The sequence below is a fragment of the Odontomachus brunneus genome, unplaced genomic scaffold (genome assembly GCF_010583005.1).
Source record: "Odontomachus brunneus isolate Ranch 3 - 2012 unplaced genomic scaffold, Obru_v1 Obru_scaffold_019, whole genome shotgun sequence".
NCBI classification, from domain to species: Eukaryota; Metazoa; Arthropoda; class Insecta; order Hymenoptera; family Formicidae; genus Odontomachus; species Odontomachus brunneus.
The window spans coordinates 2,085,497-2,108,643 of record NW_022639469.1 but is presented as its reverse complement, the minus strand read 5'-3'; the positions used below and the strand labels follow the sequence as shown (position 1 = coordinate 2,108,643).

At 43.6% G+C, this 23,147-nt stretch overlaps 1 protein-coding gene across 23 annotated transcripts in view; it reads right to left on the bottom strand.

Annotated features, from left to right (window-relative positions):
* The window catches only part of LOC116841833 (ankyrin-3-like), a 125,776-nt gene that overhangs the window by 49,807 nt on the left and 52,822 nt on the right, over positions 1 to 23,147 (bottom strand). For 18 of the 23 annotated variants that reach the window (XR_004377623.1, XR_004377624.1, XR_004377625.1 and 15 more), the window contains 16 exons: positions 22,502 to 22,603; positions 21,592 to 21,724; positions 21,150 to 21,313; positions 20,788 to 20,943; positions 20,517 to 20,645; positions 19,942 to 20,139; positions 19,547 to 19,843; positions 19,258 to 19,455; positions 19,005 to 19,151; positions 18,784 to 18,933; positions 18,545 to 18,685; positions 18,305 to 18,460; positions 18,132 to 18,230; positions 17,550 to 17,747; positions 17,262 to 17,445; positions 14,661 to 14,765 (listed from right to left, as the gene is read on the bottom strand). Coding sequence is in view for 5 of the 23 variants with exons in the window: in XM_032810239.1 (XP_032666130.1) it covers positions 14,661 to 14,765; positions 17,262 to 17,445; positions 17,550 to 17,747; positions 18,132 to 18,230; positions 18,305 to 18,460; positions 18,545 to 18,685; positions 18,784 to 18,933; positions 19,005 to 19,151; positions 19,258 to 19,455; positions 19,547 to 19,843; positions 19,942 to 20,139; positions 20,517 to 20,645; positions 20,788 to 20,943; positions 21,150 to 21,313; positions 21,592 to 21,724; positions 22,502 to 22,603 (2,557 nt within the window). In the remaining 18 variants the exon portion in view is untranslated. Of the gene's footprint in view, positions 1 to 2,925; positions 3,170 to 8,140; positions 10,027 to 14,660; positions 14,766 to 17,261; positions 17,446 to 17,549; positions 17,748 to 18,131; positions 18,231 to 18,304; positions 18,461 to 18,544; positions 18,686 to 18,783; positions 18,934 to 19,004; positions 19,152 to 19,257; positions 19,456 to 19,546; positions 19,844 to 19,941; positions 20,140 to 20,516; positions 20,646 to 20,787; positions 20,944 to 21,149; positions 21,314 to 21,591; positions 21,725 to 22,501; positions 22,604 to 23,147 lie in introns of those variants that run through there. The other 5 variants (XR_004377616.1, XR_004377626.1, XR_004377619.1 and 2 more) reach the window with 4 other exon arrangements.

The following is a 23,147-nucleotide window of genomic DNA, read 5'->3' as shown; positions in this document are numbered from 1 at the left end:
AAAAAAAAAAAAAAAAAAAAAAAAAAAAAACAGTAATGCACTTTAATAAATATTATGTCTGTCCCAGATAGACAGGTGTACGCGTAAACTTGGTAGCAACTTTGCTAGTTGCTTTATAAAGGCTGCATCCCTTTAGCTGATTCATATGGCACTCATATTTAATACATATGATAGAAATATGCAAGTAAAAAAAATTATCCAAATATGTCTACATATGGAACAATATGTTATGTAAAATGTAAATATTTACGTCAACTGACGATTCGAGATGTCAATTTAAAAATTTCTTTTTGTTCTCGTCACATGTTAAGCCAATTCATTATTGCACTGTACCATACGTACAGTGTAAAAATATTTGCAATTCTGTGCAACGAGTACGACGTGAACTTTGCAGAAAAAAATTCCCTCGGAATTCTTTCAGTAAAGTTCTCAAGTATGGCATCCCCTGAATTCCCTGCGCCCCGTCGAGCGAAGTCTCGGCCGACGTGAAGTTGTGCTCGCCAGCGGAGAGAACGCGACGAATTTAACGCAAAACGTCTTTGGCCGTCCGATCGGCTCCTTCTCTCTCTCCTTCGCGGATCTCGTTCCACATCTCGCGATGGTCTGGTCGCGTTTCTGAGAAGATCAGATGAATCCGCCCGACGTTACCCCAAATCCCTTACGTTTCGCCCATCAGATGACGTCACGCGCTATCCAGAGAGCTCGAGAGAAAGAGAGAGAGAGGGAGAGGTTCGCTCACTTAATATCTAAAATTAATGTAAACATCCGAATTCGCGCGCGAGTCCACGAGCAACTCCCTCCCTCTCCCTCTCTCTCTCTCTCTCTCTCGTGAACATGTATGCGCGAATATATATATATAACACTCCCGTAGAAACTGTAACGTAGAAACGCTAATTTTAAACGATGTTCAAGGACGACGCGTGGCTCCTCGGCCGCGCAACGTACGCACTCTCTCTCTCTCTCTCTTTCTTCCCGAAGCCGTTTCTATCTGCGCTACGGGCGACCTCGTAGGCAGTGACCTACATATATCTCCTGGCCGCGAATTACGCCGGCGAAAAGGCGACTCGCGCCGCGAGGCGCGATAATCGCCGCGTCGGAGGTCTTCGCTGAGTGCAGTTTAACGCGCGGCGGCGTCATGCACCAGAATAGTTTAATATACTAATCGCAATCAGCGGGAGGACGCGGCGTCGCGCGAGCAGCGCGGAGAGTAGCCGGATCGGCGCGTGTGGAATTCAACCGAGAGCGAGAGAGAGAGAGAGAGAGAGCGTTCATGGGCGAGGGGAGGCCTTCGCCGCGGATACGAGCAAAATCTGCGCCTAACGTAATCGCGACCGGTCGCGACGCGACCTGTTTATTTACCGAGCAATTGTCTCGGCGCAATTACACGGCACGCACGCGATGTACGACCGCCCTCGCCGCTACGACGGATCTTTTCGCGTTGACTATCGTCGCTCGTCGACATCCTATCAGCCTAATTGCTTGCCCCGGACGGTGTCGCACGGTGTTATGCAAGAATTAGAGTGAAGTCGCGCAGAGAGAAAGAGAGAGAGAAAGAGCGCACGGGAGCAAGTTCCATGGACACGGCGGACACGATCATGAGAAGAACTTCAAGAGTCTCCCGGCGGAGACTCGACTCATGCTCGAACTCGCATTCGAACTCGATTGCTCAGCGAAGAAATGGCGAGAGGACGACGAGGGAACTCGGAAGACCTTGCGCAATATTCTTCTCCTTTGGGTTTCTCCTTGTGCAACATTAGTCAAATCGTTCGCGCCGAAGCCGCGTGAATCTTAGTTACTTTTTTTGAATCTGTAATTATTTTCCCCTGAGGCTTTGATCATTTCCCTTTGAACCTTTAGTCATTTTTCCTGAAACTTTTAATAGTTTTCCCTTGAAGCTTTAATTATTCTTCTTTGAACCCTTAATCTCTCTTTGAACTCGTAGGCATTTCCTTTTGAACCTTTATTTCTCTCCGAATCTTGAGCTATTTTTCCGAACTCTTGATAACTTTCCATTAAATCTTTATTTTTCACTAAATCTCTTTAATTATTTTCCTTTAATTATAGCCTTCAATTTTTTTTTTAAATCTTTAATTATCTTTCCTCGAGCTCTTGATTTTCCCTTGAACTTTCCCTTGAAATTTCCCTTGAACTTTTAATCATTTCTTCATCGAACCTTTTTATTTCTCTTTGAACCTTGTCATTTTTTTCTTCAACCTTCAAACATTTTCCATTGAATCAGTCAACCATTTTGAAGTCTTATTTTCCTTTGCATTTTTAATTATACTTTCCCTTGAACTTTGGATTGTTTTCCTCAAATTCTTAAGAGAGCAAGTTATTTTTCTGTGTGTCCGTAAGCGCCAGACGACCGGTCGACCCAGTTTCATGCTCGCCGAGCGACGTTACGCGACGACAATTAAATCGGAATGATATCGCGACTTTATCGCGGTCGTATATCCTAGGCGCGCGTAAACGCTAAAAATACACAGGAAAAACCGCGGACAGCAACGCGGTTGACTATTGACGAGGAACGAGCGGTGCTCCTCTTCCGCGACACTACGTGAAAAACCAGCGCCATTGATCGACCACCATCGCCGTCATCGTCATGGTCGTCCTCCTCGCCGAGTTGCGATGGCGAAGAGCACAGTCGCGCGTTATCATCATTCACTACTTATGTCATTGATGCCTCCACCATCTCATTGTTATGCCGCGTCCGTGAGCGGTAGTACGACAATGGTAGTAATAGTAGGACCAAAGTATCTCCGGGTCACGTTCCCCGCCAGAGTCGAGTCCGATTAGACTCGACGACGACGACGGCGAAGACGACGATGTTTTCGGCCGGAATACCGTATCCCCCGCGAGCCGTATTTGAGTGACGCGCGGCTCTCCCCATTCCGGAATGGCGATCGCCACTCGTGTTTCCGATACCTGATACCGTTGCGCCTGATAAAAATGCACGTCCGCTCTTCTAGTCGTTCCTCTTGCCCCGCGAGAGACGCGCACCGGTCAATTTCAGAGCGAACGTCTGTCTCTCGTCACGCCGTGCCGTGCCGTTGCCGTGCTGTGTCGAGCCGGACGATGCGTTTTCCGCGGACGCAACGCGCTGCACTGAGAGAGAGAGAACGGCGGCGAGAGGCGAGAGGCGAGACGAGCGAGCGCGCGGTGAAACGCGCGGTACACGCGAATAATATGTTTTTATGCGAGTCTCGCGGCTGGCGATACCTCGCGATATAAAGTCGAATCTTGGCCGAGCCGGCGCGCGCGCTCCTTCGTACGTACGTCGGTTTCGCGCCACGCAATCGCTCGCTCGTTCGCACGCACGCACGCAAATCGCGTTGCTCCCGGAAGCGCCCGACCGCGTGCACCAATTCCCCAAGCATCTCCGTAGGCCTGTTCTTTGTAGCTGCACTGCTGAACTGGGGGTCGATTGTGTATCTTAAAACGAAGTGAAATTGACAAAAGTGAGCAAATTTACTAGAATATTTGTAACTTCACTGGTCAATGCCTAGTGAATTTGCTCACTTTTTTGTAATTTTCACTCCATTTCGAGATACACAATCAACCCCCTGGTGCTATATATTGAAGTGGGACAAATATACGTTTTCTCACTCTAACTTATTGCACTAGTTTAGCAGTGCAGCTACAAAGAACAGGCCTCGTCCCTCCCTCTCTGTCTCTCTCCTCTTCTTGCGATCTCTTACGAGTCGTGCACATTTTTTTTGAAAAAAGTCGGAAAAACTCGCGCGATTTCCATCGCACTTCTGCGTCGTTAACGCGCCGCAAGTTGACAGCTGCGATGAACTTGAATCGTGGAGTAAATCGAAGAGCTAGATCGGGATATCTGAGTGCGCTTTCAGGAAGAGATTTACTTACTTCTTGCGAAGTGCGGGATGTATGAGGAAGAAATAATTAAGGTTCCTTCTTCGAATATGCGAACATATATTCGCGTTATTACAATGTCGGTGACTAGGATAGCGAATAATTCTCGCGTGGAGCGAACTCCGTTTTCACTTCGAAACCGCAGAATCGGGTGCGCTCGCACACGCCGTACAGAAATACGCAGGGACCTGAACAACAGTGGCATTCAGTGTTAAATCCGCGCTAAACGCGTCTTTCACAATCTGGGCCGATCCTGAGGTACACTCGACACAAGGTTCTTAGAATTCTTGTAAAAGATTTGTCATTTTTCCATTAGGTATTCTTAAGGAGTTTAAGTATTAAAAAAAAATAGGATGTCCTAGACTCGTTACATGTCCGAAAAAATACTCGATGTTGTGTATTTTGTTTATAAAAATTACGAATTCTTCTAAAATGGAATAATTTCGCTTTCTATCTTATTGGATAATCACGCTATAATATTATATATATATATATATATATATATATATATATATATATATATAACCTTAGAACCCTAAACGTCAAAAAGTTACGTAAACTCTAGATATGGTCAAATTTTCATTTGCTCAGCTCAGCGTATTTTTATTTACCCACAACTTCCAAAAAAAGATCGAAATTTAATCTATCTTTTTTAATTGGTACAGAAAACACTGAAAAATATATAAAATAAAAATATATAAAAATATATAAAATAAAAATATATAAAATATATAAAAATATATAAAATAAAAATATATAAAATATATGAAAATATATAAAATAAAAATATATAAAATATATAAAAATATATATAATATGAAACTAGTGATGCTTTTTGCGATTCAATGAAATTGAAAAAAGTTATATTGAGAAAAAACAAAACACATGTTTTTAAGGACGATAACGTTTGAAAAATCTGGGTAAATTTGACTCATATTTAGAACTCTAGAATTAATGACATTATCACTACTATTTTTGCGTTAGAATAGAATAATAAAAAAATATAATTGGAGCCAAAAATACAATAATTTCAGGTAGATCATTTGTTTTCTCTCGATGTACATATGACAATTTCCGCGAGTTTGTTCATTTTCGCGCTTGCTTCCTTCCCTGCAATATCAATCAGGACAACGTCCCTTCGGCCCTCCGAGTTGAACGCGCCGCGCGAAATTCGCTCCACGACCCGGAGAGAGCCTCGAAATTCTTCAGGGTGCGCGTCTCCCGTCGCGTCGTCGTCGGCGCGCCGACTCTCGCGCAAGACGCACGACCTGGATTTCGCTCCGATATTAGCGTACACACGCCACGCCCAAGGATATCCGTCATTTACTACGGGGCCACGATGCGCCCCCGATCGCGGACAATGAGCCATAGAGCCACGAGCCGTTTAGCTTTCATTAACACTCACGAGCCTGCGAAAGCATGGTCGCGTGGCGCGGCCCTGCCCGGCCCGCGCGCTCTTCTCCGTTATCTCTTTTCGCGCGAGCGCCGATTATCACGTAGTAACGCACCGCCGTTGATAAATACACAATCGATAGTGTAACACGTGCCGGTGAAAACGTGTGTCGGACATGTGTGCGCGCCGTTGTCGTCGCTAAATCGAGAGAGCCTCGAGATATTTCGGGATTACGCGCCGCACGCGCGCGCGATCACCCCGACCATCTCTGTTTCTCTGTTCCTTTTTTCTGTTTTTAATCTCCTCATTAACCGCGTATTTCTCTCGTTGTCTGAAAGATCACGCGCGCACGATATAGATCAAAGCGATGACGACACCTTTGCGTCGCTGGCGCGGCGCAAATTGACAGCTGCGACGGGCTCGAGTCGCGGAGTGCATCGACGGGTTAAAATCGGCCGAGTTGCGACGTCCTGAGCGATATCACGTGAAACGTTTTAGATCTCGTAAACTGGACAACGGCACGACTGTGGTAACGCCGCGTGCGATGAAACAACGACCCGTGGGAAATCGGTATTTAACGCTCGTTAACGTTACTTAGCGTCGTGACAGCGGAGTCGCGTGGCGCGCGTTGCGTCTGCGTTATCGCCTCGCAAACAGCGATTATCGCGGAGCAGTTCAAGGGGACAGAGCGCTGTGCAAAGATGCATTCGCGATGCCCTTAGTGCCGCGATAACGTGGTGTGTTATGCTAATTCTGACAATTCGCGCTCGACGCCTCCTGTATTTGTTCGGACGGCCGTTCTCGTGAACGTGGAACAAATTTAATTGAGGCTCAGCATCAGCCGTCTTTTTCTAAAGGAACAATCAGGAAAAGAGCTTCAGACGAGAAATCGCTTAATTCTCGAAGGCATTCGTAATGGAAGAGGAGAAAAAATATAATTATCTAAAAAAATATAGTATATTAACGTGAAGAATATGTCACTTCTCTAAGAATCATTGTGACAGCTCAATTGTCAAATTAAGTTTTCGATTATACGATGATGAATTGACTTACTCCAACACCCACGTACAAAATTAGTCAAGAAAGAATTAAAAGTGTAATTGTCTCAATGAAAGAGATAGAGTATTTCAATGAGAGATTCGTCACTTTTCTAAAATTAGACACGACAGCTCGACTATCTAATCAAATTTTCGCTCGCACGGTGGCAAGTGTAAAATCGATCGAAGAGGAATTAAAAATGGTTATATCAATGAAGTTGATATGTCGCTTCTCTAAGAATCGCCATGACAATTAATTAAGCTCCCGATTGCACGACAGTGAGACAATTTACCTCGCCGCTGGCCGTATGCAAAACAAAGTAATCAATAAGGAATTAAAAATATAGCTACCTCGATGACGAAAATATAATATCTCGGTGAAAAATGTGTCACTTCTCTAAGATTAGCTATGACAGCTCGACCGTCTAATTAAGCTCCCGATTGCACAATGCTGGGTCAATTTACCCCACCGCCAGCCGTGTACAAAACAAATCGATTAAAGAGGAATTAAAAGTATAATCATTTCGATGAAAAAAGTACAATATCTCAATGAAATATATGTCACTTCTCTAAGAATAATTAAGACAACTATCTAATTAAGCAGTGTAGAAAACAAATTACTTAAAGAGGAAATAAAAGTATAATTAGCTCGATAGCAAAAATACTCAGTAAAAAATGCTTCTTTAGATTAGAACCATGATAGCTCGACCGTCTAATTAAGTTCCCGATAGTACAGTGCTGGGTGAATTTGCCTCATCGTCAGCCGTGTACAAAACAAATCGATTAAAGAGGAATTAAAAATATAGTCATCTCAGGAAAAACCGTACAGTATCTCTCAATGAAAAATATGTCACTTCTCTAAGAACAGTTGAGACAATTCGACTATCTGATTAAGCTCGCACGATTGCACAGTGGTGGAACAATTCATCCCACTGTCAGCCGTGAATAAAGAAATTACATGAAGAAGAAATAAAAGTATAACTATAGTAAAAAACGAGAGGAAATTAAAGTATAACTATAGTGAAAGACTCAGTGAAAAACGTATTTGTAGATTAGAGTCATGACAGCTCGACTGTCTAAGCTCCCGATTATACAGTGCTAGGTCGATTTACCCTTCTGCCAGACGTATACAAAATAAATCGATTAAAGAAGAATTAAGAATATAGTCATCTCAATGAAAATGATACTGTATCTCAATGAAAGATGTCACTTCTCTAAGAATCGTTATGACAGCTCGACCACTCAATCAAGCTCCCGATTGCACGGTGAGTGGGTCACTTCCCTCCGCCACTTGTGTACTAAACGAATTGATCGAAGGGGAATTAAAAACACAGCTATCTCGCTGAGGTAAAAATACGGTAGTTCAGTGAAGAATGTTTCACTTCCCTAAGATTAGTTGTGACAGTTCAACCCCGCCCGATCTGCTAATTGATCAACTTACCTCACCGTCACGTGTGCATAAAACAAATCGATCGAAGAGGAATTAAAAATAATTTCCTCACGATGTATACCCGCGTCCACGTAATGCCAGTCGTGAATTTTTGTTATAAAGAAAGAATCCGTGTCGCGAGTAATTAAAGCTTGGTTTAACTTTAACTGATGTTCACGGGACGTTGCCAGGACGCGACGGCGGGCTTCTATTCACCCGGCCGGTGGATTAAAAAGAGAAACGAGGAGAGAAAAAAGAGGGTAATTCGCGGCATCTGCTCGTGATTTCCGCTCGCTCGCGCGGGTGATTAGATCGAGACGGGAGGGCTGGCGGTAAGCGACTCGTCCTCGTCGTCGTCCTTCGTAACAAATGGCGCGTAACGCAAACAGATACCGCAATATTTACACAATATGTCGCTGTTCCTGCTGCCGCAGTTGCACGAACAACCGCACGCGAATGACGAGCCTTTCTTCTTCGCTTTGCTCTTCACCATCTTGCTCCCTTGATCGATCTTGCCCTTCAACACGAAAAGCACTCCGCGAATCCGGCGTCCTTGCCTCCTGCCTCAATCACCCTGCCAGAGAACCGTTCCGTATCCTCAAGCGTCGTTGACGCACTAGCGCGATGCAACGTCTGACAAGTCGTACGTCCGAAATCTCGTACGCACAGCACGTGCACTCGATATGTGCAGGTGGTATGATATGGCAAAGCGGAAAAGATCGATTGTTGATTGGTGATGGCGATTTTGGTGATTATCCCCAGCACCATTAAGGCAATTAGTGCAGTTCACCAGTTATCGACACGTTATCGACTCGTTTGCTTCTCCCGTCTTTCCTCCTCGCCTTCCTCTTCATTTGACAGGTCGTACGTCCGAAATCTCGTGTGCAACACGTGCACTCAATATGCGCAGGTGGCAGCGCGGGAAAGATCGGCTGATATAACTGTTGATGATAATGGCGATTTTGGTCAATATCCTCAGCACTATTAAGACAGTGCAATTCACTAGTTATCTCTCGTTTGCACTTTCGTTTGCTTTCCCCCGACTTTCTTCCTCGCCTTCTCCTTCGTCTGACAGGTCGTACGTCCGAAATTTCACATTCAACACGTGCACTCGATACGCGCAGGTGGTGTGACGTGACAGTGCAAAGTACCGGCCGATATAACGGACTGTTGACGGCGACAGCGGTTTTGGTCAATATCTCCAGCACTGTTAAGACAATTAGTAGTGTTATCGACGCACTGTCTCTTGTTTTCCTTGTCTTCCTTTCGTGCCTCCTTCTTCGTTGGCGAACGTTGTCAACGTGACTGTCGTTCCTCCTGTTATCGCGCGAATAGGCAGCTTATCGAATGGAGACCGTGCCCTCACTTTGAATATCACTAGGTATATAGGGGGCTTGACTATGAACGAGCTGAAGAGTGAGTGATAGGGAGATAGATGGATAGATAGATGGACGGACGGGTTCACTCGATTAGATTCAATTCGTTTAATTGCATTATAAGCCGCGCCGCGTTGTACTTCACTTCCTTTCCCTCCGTCACTCGCGCGCTCTCTCGCTCCGCGGGGGTCAGGAACAGCGACTGTTGCTCACTTCCCGGAGATTGATGCAGGTTCGACCGGCGCAGGACTTAGCCGGCTCTGAGACTAGCTGACCTCATTCCGTGAATCACCAATTTTATAATAGTAACTTGCCGCCGCCTTTGAGAGCCTTTGCACCGCTACTTTATTCACTCGGCGCCGCCGACGACGAGTTGTCCAGCGCGCGCACGCTGGTGAACACTCGCGCTTCGGCTTCCTCGTCCTCGGGCCGGAGGAGTAATGCGCGGGCGTGCGAGCGCACGCGAGGATATTTCCCTCCGGGTGATTCGCGCGATTAGATCCGCGCCGGCTCGCGCTGGACACGACGGCGATTTCTATGTGTATATGTATTAACCGCGCGAGCCACGATTAGGCCAAAGTTCAGACCTGGCTGGAAAAAACGCGAAAGGCCAGATAACGACGGCATCCACGGGATCGCCCGTTACCTTTTATCGCCCGCTGTTCTGCCCGTTTTACTATAGGACCCGATCGAATCGTCGATTCGGTCATCGTAATCGCGTAATTCGATCAGAACCATTGCATAATCGGCCTGGCGATTAGCATTAGCGCGAGAGGGGGGAAACAATTGTGGCGATGTCCTCTCGGCACTTGGCGAATTCGCGAGAGATGCGCAGCTGGAAGTATCCGCGGTTGATTTAGTTCGTCGCGAACGCCGGAAACCGCACCAGGAGGCGTCGATTTGCGCGCGCGGGTGGCAATTGCGCACTGTATTTCCCTCTTCCTCCGTTTCTGTATGTGTTTTTTTTTTTATATTTTCTTTTTTACTTTTGTTTCTCCGCCTCCGCGTCTCCTGTTCTTTTCTCTTCGCTTCTGTAATCGATGTTTGACGCCCGCGAGCGTTATATAAATTCGAGATTATTTCGGTCCGGAATCGTATTTGGCGGCACGCCAAGCGGCAGGGGTTGGACTAACTGCACTAATAACGCGGCACGACACGCACACCGACTGTGTTGCATAACAGGTAGCTGAAGTGGAGGGCGGTGTTTGTGTGACTACAACTACGACTACGTCGATTACGACTACGACCACGAAGCCGAGGACGACGACGGTGATGATGACGATGATGACGACGACGACGACGTCGATTACGAGGAGGAGGAGGAGGACGACGACGACGACGACGACGACGACGACGACGACGACGACGACGACGACGACGAGGAGGAGGAGGAGGAGAAGGAGGAGGAAGAGAACGTCAGAGCGCGCCGAAGCGGCCCGCGCGCTAGTCGACTCGATGTAATGATCGTACAGCTCGTTATTATGTAAATTGCATTAACAGTAGCAGCACGCCCTATTTCGTTGCAGCCGCCGCGCCACACGTGAAGTCCTCTCGCGTAGAGTCGCGAATCTTTCTCTCCTTCGAGAACGCGCCGCGCGACTCTTGTTTACCCTTTCATCCACCCCAGCTAGCTACACACTGAGAGAGAAATATAGTTACCTTTGGCGTCAACTATACTCTTTTCTGATTTTAACCACAAAAATGATTAGAAAAACCTTTATTTTAGTAACTGTTATTAGCAAGATGGTTCTTCTAATTATTTTTCTGGTTAAAGTCACAAAAAAGTATAGTTGACGCCGAAAGCAAATATATTTTTCTCTCAGTGCGAAAGGAAAATCCCCAACGCGGCGACTATGTCCAGGAGCTCGCGTTTCCGCACGTGAGTGCGCGAATAGTGCGTCGGAGTGAGAAAAAATGTCGAGGTTGAATGTACACCCAGGAAACACAATCTCATCCTTAGTCGAGTTCTTTCTTACACTGAGGGAAATGTCTGATGATATTAACCAAAATTCTATTTACCAAACAGTATGGTGAATAATCGTATAACAAGTATTTAGTCAATAATACCAAACTATCTGGTGAGCGCATTGTCTAAGTAGCATTACAGTAATGCTTAAATACATTTACCTAACCGTCTGGTACAGCATACAATTCATTTGGTGAATCTTATGAATAGTTACGGAGTAGTGTTAGACTTCTTACCTAACCTAAAATCTAACCATATTATATATAATTTTCATATACTTACTGTATATAATCTTCATATATTTACTACACTAAATTCGTCGACATATTTTAAGAAATTTAATTCTTCCAAATATTTGACGGTTTCAGCGTTTACTCTTTTACAGCATCGTCTTTACAAATCAGTATAGATGAAAAAGGAAACGTCGCAGCGAGTTAACTATCGCGTCAATAGTATCGCAGGTCTAGAGAAAATTACCAAACTGTCTAGATGTCTACAACTAAATGTCTCGGTATTGACTACCAGATGCGTCGAGGCATCATAATCAGAATATTGGATATGTGAACCAGATATCGCATATAAATTCACCATATTACTTTCATAAGACGAGTATAGCGTCATTCACCAAACCATTTCTCTCAGTGTACATATCCAAGATATCGGATCATAGATGGCGAAACGTTCACGGAGAGAATTTTATGGCAAAAATAAATATCAAATTTTGAATCTACAGCAGATCACGCGCAGTCATTCGCAAATCTTCTTTAACTAATAACTTCAAGTTTTACATGATTGTTTACAAAATGGTAGAGGAACTTGAGTTCAGTTTGATCTAATCTATATGTATAAGAGTTATTTTGTACCTATCATCAGACAATCTGTACACAGAGCCTCAATAGAATTCCTTTAAGGCTCTTCTGGCCCCTTGCATTGTCTATCTTTTTTTAATGACGTCAGAAGCGAGAAAATGTATGCTAAAAATTCTTGCGAAATATATTGAAATAAAAATATATATCCATAAAGTAACATTTGCAATCGATTAAACAAATTTGTAAAATATTCCGTGCACTCCCCTAACAATCAATAATTTATTGTAAATTAATCTGAATAGAAATAGGCGAAGAAATAGGTAGAAGAAGAATAGGTTAAGAAGATGAATTGTATGTCACGTTAATTTACGATAAATTATTGATTGTTAGAACAAAAGGGGAGTGCACGGAATATCTTACAAATTTGTTTAATCGATTGCAAGTGTTACTTTATGGATATACATTTTTTATTTAACGTATTTCGCAAGAATTTTTAGCATGCATTTTCTCGCTTCTGACGTCATAAAAAAGAGATAGACAATGCGGGGGAGCTTTAAAATCAAAAGGAAAACGTTTTATGCATGATATTATTTCTCCTCACTAGAAGAGAAATACTCTTTCGGTAAAAAGTTTTGAATATGTAATTACAGGAAATAGCACTTTGATATTAGAGTTCTTTTCTCTTGAATGTTGGAATATCTTTCTTTTGGTTTTTTAGAAAGATCCTCTTGAGAGGCCATACACAAGAGGATTCCGCTAAGGACGAGATTAAATTTTTTGGTTGCACAATTTGCTTGAACGAGACGATGCATATTGCAGCGCGGCGGATGAATTCAGAACGCGGAACGCGCGCGTGTGCACACACACACACGCATTTGCTTCTCGAGCAGAAAGATGCACGAAGCAGAAGCATGCATTCCGCACTTCGGAACAAGATCGATCTGTTTCTCGTTCTCCTCGAGCGCTACTTGTTTATGCGCGTTTGCACATCAACGTAGGATATCCTCACGACCGGAGTAAGGTCAAGTTTACTTGTACTGTTGTTACAGTACAAGTTTACTTGTTACCTTTTCTTAGCAACGTCTCGATAACGGTGTTGTTTCTTTTTATCAATAACGGTGATGGTGACGTAATTACATATCTTTTGGGTAAAATATAAAATATAATCGTTACATTGCACATGTAGAATGCATCTGCATGAAATGGAAATCGTAAAAGGAAGGGTTTCCAAAACCTGATGAAAAGTTTAATGAAAATTGCAGCGACACGTTATACCCTTTCATTAGCGATAAAGAGTTATTCTTTACAATGAATGATTTTTAAAAAGTAATTTTTCAATCCTGGATATTTTGCATGTCACGTTAAGTATTTAGCATATCCAACTCGTCTCGGTGTGGAACGCAAATCGCATTTTTGCTAACACAAAAATTTATAAAATTTCTAGATAAATCTCTCATTTCACCCAGAACGGTAAAATGCGTCTCTTTTTCCAAATCAGATCTGCGTTCTCTTATAAGCGAGCTTTTTTAATCCTGCGTAGAGTATGGAACAAAAAAAAAAGAAGAAGCAGTACAACTCGGTCGCGCAGACTTGGCATGTCGGCCGACACAATGTCCGGCGGGTATCGCGCTGCTGTCATCGAAAATAAAAGACTCATGGCACGAGAGATGGATGGCGGGGGCAGGCGAACGAAATAGTAAATGTGATAGAAATAGCGGGCGAAGGATGGGTGTGTCCGTGCGTGTAGTAACAATAATACGCGATGTAACGAGAGAGCTCGAACGGATCGAGATGTTGCACACGAAGCGTACATAAATGAGCGGAGCGTGATATGGCCAGAGATGTAAAATTATCGTCAGATTCAAAGTGACGATTACTTACGATCAAAGTACGGTAAAATGGTAATTTATTGGTAATTTTGGAAAAACTCGTTATTTTTTCGACACGCACAAATATTCGTGTTTCCCGCATAAGATAAAACAACATTCTTCTTATATTCTCATCAACTGTCATGATCAACGTCTCATGATCTATGAAGTAAGAGAAAGGTAACTATTTGCAATTCTTCGAGAGTATTAAAGCCTTTACTTCTTAAAATACCACTAAAAATTTTCAATTTATAAACCACAGTCGCTAAAACGACAAGATAATAAATGAAAATACTGTAATCCTGTAAAATGATATAAAAAATGTAAATCGAGACTGTTTTCGAAGTATGAAAAATATAGAGAGAGACTAAAAATTTTTTTTAGATTTCTCTAGTAATTATGTATCTAGTTTTTTAATTATACGCTATATGTAATGTATTAATATACAGTATCAAAATATTTTATAGTAAATATGAGTTAAATAAAGTGTCTTACTTATCTTAAAGACTGTACGCTCCTTTTAAACTTTGTACTAAAATATTTTTACTTCAAATTTTTTCTAAATTACCATCTTACCAGCTCTTCAAAATTATCGTCAGACTGGGTCATTTTCATCTCTAGATATATGACACACGCGTGTCGAGACACATATGATGCGCGCACAAGAAGGTAGTGACAACGCCGGCGAATGACGATTATTCCATGATTGAGCCGCGATAGTTTCGTCTTTCTTTCTGTTTGCGCAAAAGTGCCGTGGTGTACGTTGTATAATATTCATTTCCGCGGCGAGCGGGCGGGCGGACGGTGGCACCCGCGTGATAGATATATGTATATATATATATAGATATAAAGAAAGAGAGAGAGAGAGAGAGAAAGTGAACAGAAACAGAGTTACAGACAACTTACGGGTATAGGTCATTTGGCCCTGGTAGTAAGAAGGAAGGTACACGTGTTGCGCGTGCGGAGGCTGCCCGTACACATTCATGGCTGCGGTGCCGATTTCATCACCACCTACATCGAGTACGCCGTCGAGGTAAGGTCATGGTTTCATCAGAAACGCTAGTTTTCGCACCATATACACTGTGTCTAAGTTTCGCTATCACTGGGTTGTTTAGTGTGCGACAATTGCCGACGCCTACACGCAGGGGTAATACCGTCGAGAGCGGGAGATGCGCGGGAGGTGCTTTCTTCACGTACCCAAGAAGATATTATCTTATTCTTAACGGAAAACCCTCTTACGCATAGCCTCAAGAGGATTCTTTTAAAGCCAAGAGGAAAATAGTTCAACGGCCACGAAAAGCACTTTGATTTCGAAGTACTATGCAATCCTATATTTGAAAGAGTATTCTTCTTCTAATGAAGTGAATCTATTAATCGGAAGTCTACTAGATATTATTCTAACTTTCTTTCCACTCTTTTGAATCAAGAGTTACATGTTTGTTTGAAGCGGAATGCTTCTCTTACTAGAAGAAATATCTGCTTAGACAAGACTTGCACTGTAAATGAAAAACGAAATTTCTCTAGCTTTAAGAATATTGTGCGTAGAAAATTTTCTTCTTGCTTTCAGGAAAGCCCTCTTGAGAACATGTACAAGAGGATTCCCGCTAAAGATAAGATCGTATCTTTTTGGGCGTTATGTTAGCTCTCTCTCCTAGTTATTTGGCAAGCAAAACCGCACACGCGAGACGAGGAGAATCGCTGCCGCGAGCCGACGTGCGAACTGCACAGCTCGTCTCCGACTAGCGTGTACATAATGCAAGCTTTTACCCCTTTTCTATTTTGTGCGAGCTCATCTATGGATAATCCTCACGTAGGAGTGGAGTATTTAAGCGTCCCTACTGTGGGAAATAAATTGCCATGCTGTAAATAGTAAGTGAACCTTTAGAGATCGTCTGCAATGCGGTCGTAGTGACGTTTACATAGCGTTAGTCTGCGAATCGACTGTGTATTTATTTTCTTCGTTAAACTCGTGTAAAATAAGAGGTTCTATTGACGCGAGTTCAAGAGAACTTTTCATTTTCTACGAGTTTACGCGGAGGAAATAGAAGCATGATCGATTCACAGGCCAGTGCTACGACTTTAAAACGTAATTACGACCGCATTGTAAACGCGATCCGCGAGTTTGGCAAACGTACGAGTCGTGCGAAAACGTCATGTGTCTTCCGTGAGAACGCCGCGCGAGTCTCTTGCAATTTAGATCGGTCTCATGGAAGATCGTGCGATATTAAGCACCGTCCAATCGCGACACCGAATTCCGTGAGATCTGGCCAGAAATTTACAGAGCTTCTTCAACGAAGTTTCTCGAATTTGTATAATTTATACGATTCACTGTCACGTACCGTATGTACAAATGATGTCGGGACTATTCGTGTCTCGCTCGAGAGAGAGAAACTCGGTAGACAACAACCCAGTGAGTATCGGCTAAAGTGCATGCTCTTGCGAAATGAAGATAACATAAACGCAACAATCAAGCAAATAATAGTTCCATCGATAGCATATCTTGATTTGTCCGTTCCTCATAAATTTCACGGTTAAAACTGAAAAGACCTAAGACACCTCATCGATATAACATATAAAGTACACTTTCTCTTCGTGGTAAATTCGCGTTTCGCTCTATTCCTCCCTGCTACGTCACGCGCTTTTCTCCGTATCGCCTGTAATCGGGTGGACGGGGAGAGGATACTAGGGACAGTTCCTATCGAGGGGAGTCCTTAGCAGCTTTCGGTTCCCACATGCTGACTGGCTGGTGTTGGTATCATGCATATTATCGTACGCGGTCATGCGCGGAAAACTGCATCGCTCACAAGAGCCTACTGCTAATCGAATATTTCTACCTAATCCTCGCGCGCTCTGCGTCACCACGTCCTACGGACGAGCGCTGACATTGTATCTCTCACTTGTTATGTCCTACTTTTCAATTATGTCCTCGCAATTTTCACTTCCATGCAACGACTCATTACCCACCCTGCTTATTAATTCTTGGCGTGCAGTTCTCTGTGCGTCTCTACCGGGAGAGAGAGCCTCATCGCTCTGGGATCTAGCCTAATTCAATAACGCTGCGTGCGTTGCGGTAATAATGGCGTACAAGTAATACTTTTACGACGAGGAATGTAGTTCCTCCTTGGAAGAAAAAGGAAAGTCGAGACTAAAAATATTAATTGATCAACTGTCAGCTGAAGCGAGGAAGCTCTACTATGTATTACTCTTTGCTATCAATTCTCAATTTCTCGCATGTACTGCTCCTACCTCATTTCAACTTATCACGCAAGGCAACAACATAATTACGCTATGCGACAGAAGCTGTTCAATAATCACGAAAACTGCCGCGATATCAGAAGCAACGGCGGCGGCGACATCGCCCGATTAAAGGTCTCTCGTAACAATCTCTACCTTCGTTCCAATATCGCGAGTCTTCATCGATAAGTCGCTTAGTAAATAGACAATAGTAAGCAGCAATAGAAAAGAAGGCAAGAAGATGTGTTCGCGTGATTAAATACGAGTACTCACCACCTTCGTCCTCGCTGTCGCTCATGAATGTCTCCTGCATGGACTCGGGTGCTTGAACTCGATACTTCTCCTCGATGGTGACGGTGTGAGTTGTCGTGATGATGGTCTCTGTGACGACCTTCAATGTTTCAATGACGCTTATGTAGCCGAGCTTTTGTGCGATGTCCAAAGCGGTCTGCCCGTTCTGTGAAGACATTTCCTGGTTATTATTACGTTCGATCTCGCTGACGAATCTCGACGCGGAATTTTCGTTTGGAAAAGAGCTGGCGATACGACAAGGACACTCACGTTGGTCACGGCATTCGGTTTAGCTTTACTCTCCAAGAGTAGATTGATGACCAAGGTGTGTCCTTGCTGCGCGGCCTGGTGAAGAGGAGTGTAACCGGCGTTGGTGCTGCTGTCGACGGCTGCACCGGATCTCAGGAGAAATCGCACCATAGCTGCTTGGCCAAAGTGCGACGCCACGTGCAACGGCGTGTATCCAGCCTGAAAGAGGACACGCGATATGCATTTTCTACGATGTTAGACCTTGTAATTTATATATTTCATTCTATTCGAGATATTCTACTGTGTTTTATTCAGCGTATCCTGTTTGCAGCAATGCTTTGGGACCAACGACAGTCGTGTAACTACGTTGTATCGTATAGATGAGTGAGCATCACAAGGTGTGTTATCAATAGCACGTATACAAAAGAACGAGCAGTTTTACTCGCGAAGATTATGTCAGCCGCGATAATTTAATTATGCACAGAGCGCTAACACAGTAAGTGAAGATGCGACAGTCGTTGACATTGCCACAATCACGATACGTGTTTCTAACTATGCACGATTGCATACAGTCGAAGAGAAATTAACAAATTATTGTATTACCTTGGTCTTAGCATCGATTTGAGCACCATTCTTCACAAGAATGGTGGCGACATTCACTTTATCTTCTTGTGCGCATAGATGCAAAGGCGTAAGGCCGTTCTGTAAAGAATTTGCGATATAAAGCATAGCAATAGATTGCAAAAGATCTTATTGCTCTCTTCTCTTTTACTCACCTTTGCTTTGTGATTTGTGTCAGCCTTATGCTCGATAAGAAGAGTTGACATATCAGTATGACCTTCTTGTGCACTCAAATGTAACGGCGTAAAACCAGCCCTTGATTCCGCATTGGCTTTCGCTCCGTACTCTAACAAGGTAGTTGCGATGTCCATCTATCACAAATAAAAATAATATTATCCTTTTTCAGCCGCTACTGAGAAATTCACTATCAAAAATTCAAGTCTTCAAGATCATACCTGATTCTTACGTGCGGCAATATGCAATGGTGTGTGTCCATTTTTAGCCATGGCGTGAGGTGAAGCTCCTTTGTCGAGTAAAAGTAAAGCCACGTTCTGATGATCATAATGAGACGCCACGTGAAGAGGCGTCACCCCGTTCTATGTTTGACAAATAAGAAGAAACATTTGTATAAACATGCTCCAATTCACATTACATCTTGCAAAGGTCACATTTAGAGGAGAAAAGGAATATTTACTTTCCCTTGAGCGTCAACGGGTGCGTTCTTCTGTAACAATAATCGTGCTACGTTCATGTTACCGTACTTAGCCGCTAAATGTAAGGGAGTGAATCCTTTCTTGGTCGTTGCAGTAAGCGACGCGCTGTTTTCTAATAATACGGATGCAACCTGCGTGTAAAAAAGGGGCACTGTAAAAATGTGTCTACACACAGGTTACGCGCGATATATTATAACTTTACCTCCTCTTGGCCCTCCTTAGCAGCGATATGAAGCGGAGTATATAAATCCTTCGTTGTAGCGTCTACTCCTGCACCATGTTGCAGCAGTAACATCACGATATCGACGTTACCCAAGCGGGAAGCGACATGAAGCGGTGTCTGTTCCTCCTGCGAACAATTTGTGTTTCAAATCGTCATCAAATATATCAGATATTTATCATTTAAGTTATTTATCACGAATAATTTAACTTTCGACGAAGAGCACAACACTCACTCTTGCTCGTGCATCAACTTGGGCGCCGTTCCTAAGAAGTATCCTAATAATATCAGTTTGGTTCGCTCTGGCAGCTAAATGTAATGGCGTTTCGCCTCTTACTGTCGGTATGTCGGGGCTAGCTTCGTGTTGCAGTAAGTAAATTACGATGTTCATGCATCCCATGAAACTCGCCACGTGCAGTGGAGTTAGTCCAGACTGCGAAGAACAGGATATAACACATTGTTAACGAACATAATCGTAGATGTGTTTCGATATAAAAGAAAAGAGAAACTCGACGAGCTCATACCTCAGTCATAGCTTCGATGCTAGCTTTGTGCTTTAGGAGGAGTTCCACCACCTTTATCCTGTTCTTCTTGCACGCGATATGAAGGGGGGTAAATCCGTTGAGCGCTCGCGCGTTGGGATCGGCATTTCTGTCCAGTAGTAGCTTGGCTACTCGCACGTGGCCGCAGTGTGCGGCTACATGTAACGCGGTCAGGTAGTCCACCGTCACCTCGTCGACGGGAGCGCGGTGGTACAACAAGATCCTCGCGGCGTCGACGTGATCCCCTTGAGAAGCCATGTGCAACGGCGCAAGACCATTCTGTCAACGGAAACCGAGTGTGGTTGAACGACGATCTCGACGAGATTCTGCGGCGCCCGCGAACGCGCGTTGGACAAATCTGTTGCTTTGTGCATTACCTTCGTCTTCGAGCCGATTGGTGCTCCCTTCTCGATGAGTATGTCAACTACTTCGTGGTGGCCGGACCTCGCTGCGCAGTGCAGAGGGGTCAGACCATCTCTCGTTTTTGCTTCGATGTTCGCCCCCTTGCCCATGAGGAGATTCACCATCTTGATCTTGCCCCACTTCGCCGCCACGTGTATCGGTGTGATATTGTGCTACAATTATATATATTATAATGACAAAGCTCTCCAAAGTAAAAAAATATTCTTATCTATAATATTAAAAATACTCCTCAACATATATTTAAGTATTTTAAAATTTCTAATGTCTAGAATTACCATTAATGTCAAATATCCCAATGTTAGAATTTCCAGTATTCTATATATGGAAAATTTTATCAGCACATTTAAAGTCATGATGATAAAAATCTAGCAATCTTGAGTGACGCGAAGTTAGGTTGTGACATAATTTTACTTTTGCACTGAGTCGCGATATTTCTCACAAAGTAACGAATACACAATTATGATGGTAAACATGAACTCTCAGCGTGTGATATTTCAAGTTTATCTGTTGAAAAAGAAAAGTCACCCACCTTCGCCGCAAAATTAATATCCGCGCCTCTGTCGTAAAGCAAGGAGGCGATTCGGTCGTTGCCATAATGCGCCGCTATGTGAAGCGGCGTGAAACCGCTCTTCGATGTTATGTCGGGATTATGGTCGTTCTGTAATGGCAGCGAGAAATTCGAGGAATTGTAGCAGCAATGGTACGCCGTGGACTAATTTTCTCCTCTTATTGCTACCGCGCGCTTCTTCAACGTCTAAAATACGGTCGTCGCGCGATTGACAACGCGTGTTACTACTCACTTGCAAAAGTAGGGCGGCCGCCTTGCAGTCGTCTTTCTTCGCGGCGATGTGTAGGGCGGGCAGTCGAACTTTACCACGAGTGTCGTTTTCTAGAAGAACGGCTACTACTTTGTCGTGACCCTGTTGCATGGCCACCGCCAACGGAGTGAAACCGTCCTGCACAAAAAAGAAACGTGAGTGTGGGACGAGCATTGGAGCGCCGGTGCGAAACCGGTACTGAATGTGAATAATAAATCGCCAAATTAACAATAAGAAATATTAAACGAACTATCAAAGAGTATATAAAAAAATGTTACAAGATTTTTTAGCAGTTATGAGCAAAGTCCTAGGGAAGAATTACAAGAACAATGGTCGGTACAAACCTCGGTGGCCAATGTCTGATTCGCACCCTTGCTGAGGAGGTACTTGACCACAGAATCGTGGTTTTCCTGAGCAGCCATGTACAGCGGCGTGAATCCATTTTGCGATTGTGCATTCACGGAGGCCTCTCGTTGCACCAACAATTGTACAACCTCCTCTTGTCCAGCTGGGAAAGAAGAAACGGGAGATATCGGTGTCAAGCGAATTTTTATCGTCATTAGTAGGGAAAGAGAGAGAGAAAAAGAGACGTCCCCGAGACACAAAGTTTACGGCGAGAATCTTAAGAGCTCACGAGTTTTATGGAAATAAATGTTTGTTTAAAATCACATTCGCGTCCTTGTCCCCTATACATTTCATGAGCCGCGCACACACCCGCACGCAAGAATGGACACGGATGAGAAGAGGACGAATCACGTTCAGAGTACGTCCAGTCGAATCACTCACCAAGAGAAGCTATGTGCAATGCCGTGTTTCCTTTTTTGGTAGCGGCGTCTACGATTGCGCCGCGATTTATGAGCTCCTTCACGATTTCCAAGTGACCGTCTTTAGCTGCCAGGTGCAAAGCGTTTAAGCCATTCTGCAAGAGACACAAACAGTTTACCCGATACGTTCTATGAAGAACATTGATATTTTATGCTTCCACACGGTGTAGGGAAATGCTTAATTTGCCTTTCGGCTTGGTGCCGCGTCCTTCGTGGATTTGTTTCCGACGTGTTGTGAACATTTCAGGATACGTATTATGGAACTGTTCGTAATATGAATTTCGATTAGAATCGTGGCATTATTCCCTACATTTCTATCGCGTTTTCTAGGGAAAACGGAATTATTCCGATCGGAATTCATATTGAACAGTTTAATAAAAGGTAAATAAATAAAAGGAAATAAAAGGTAAAAGTACAAATTCCTGAATACGTACCCAATTCTGGGCATTCTTATTGGTTTGATCTTTAGATACGAATATTCAAATTTTCAACATAAAATACATGCACATATTCAGTATGTGTATGTGTATTTTATGTTGAAAGTTTTTATATCTGTATTTAAAGACCAAAAAACCAAAAAAAAAAAAAAACAAAAATGTTCGAGCATTGGTACTTTTATCTTACGTAACATCTTCAGAAAGAAAAACGATCTGAAACTCTGACGAGCTGAAAACAGGCTAAAGAAGTGAAGTAGAATGTTCATTCAGTTCCAATTCATGAAGGACATAGCACTAACTTGAAAGCCAGATATCAAGCATTAGATAATGCTACTAAAACAAGCCTTATTATTAGTGAAATTTGGATTGTTACTTCTTGGGTTTTATGTATTATCCTTAATTCAGAAGGAAAGAGTAAACAAGTCGGCCACTCACAACATTAGAAGAGTTGATGTCCACTCCAGACTCCAAGTACTCCAAGACTTTCTCGAGTTGCCCAGCGCGAGCTGCTCGCAGAAACGCAGTGCTGGGATCGCTCTGAAACAAAAAAAGAACGTCTCGTTATTTAACAGACAGAGGACAAAGCACCGTAAAACGGGGAATGCAAAAGAGTTTGTAAAGTCCAATGAAAATATCCTTTCATTCCTTTCCCATTTATCCACTCGCGACACGCACCGAGTGATTACACACAGAGATTCAACCGTGAGCGTTTTACAAACGTTTTGCGCAACATCGTCCACCCCGTCCACTTGTTCTATCTCCTCCTTGTCCATCGTGTTCAATGTAATCGAGATTAATTCCGGAGAGTAGGCGACTCGCTCATTCCGACCGGCTCATTTCAGATCGCATCGCCGGTAAGTAATTAACCGCGTACTCAGAGCGTGAGGCGCCGCGCAGTCTGCAATGACAGCGTAGAGGTGACAGAAGTCGAACTTTCTCTCTCTGTCTCTCTCTCTGTTTCTCTCTTGCTCGCTCCCTCCCCTCTCTCTTTCCCAGGTTCGTCAGGCTCCCACACCCTCGAGTTCGACCCCTTCTCTCTCTCTCTCTCTCTCTCTCTCTCTCTCTCTCTCTCTCTCTCTCT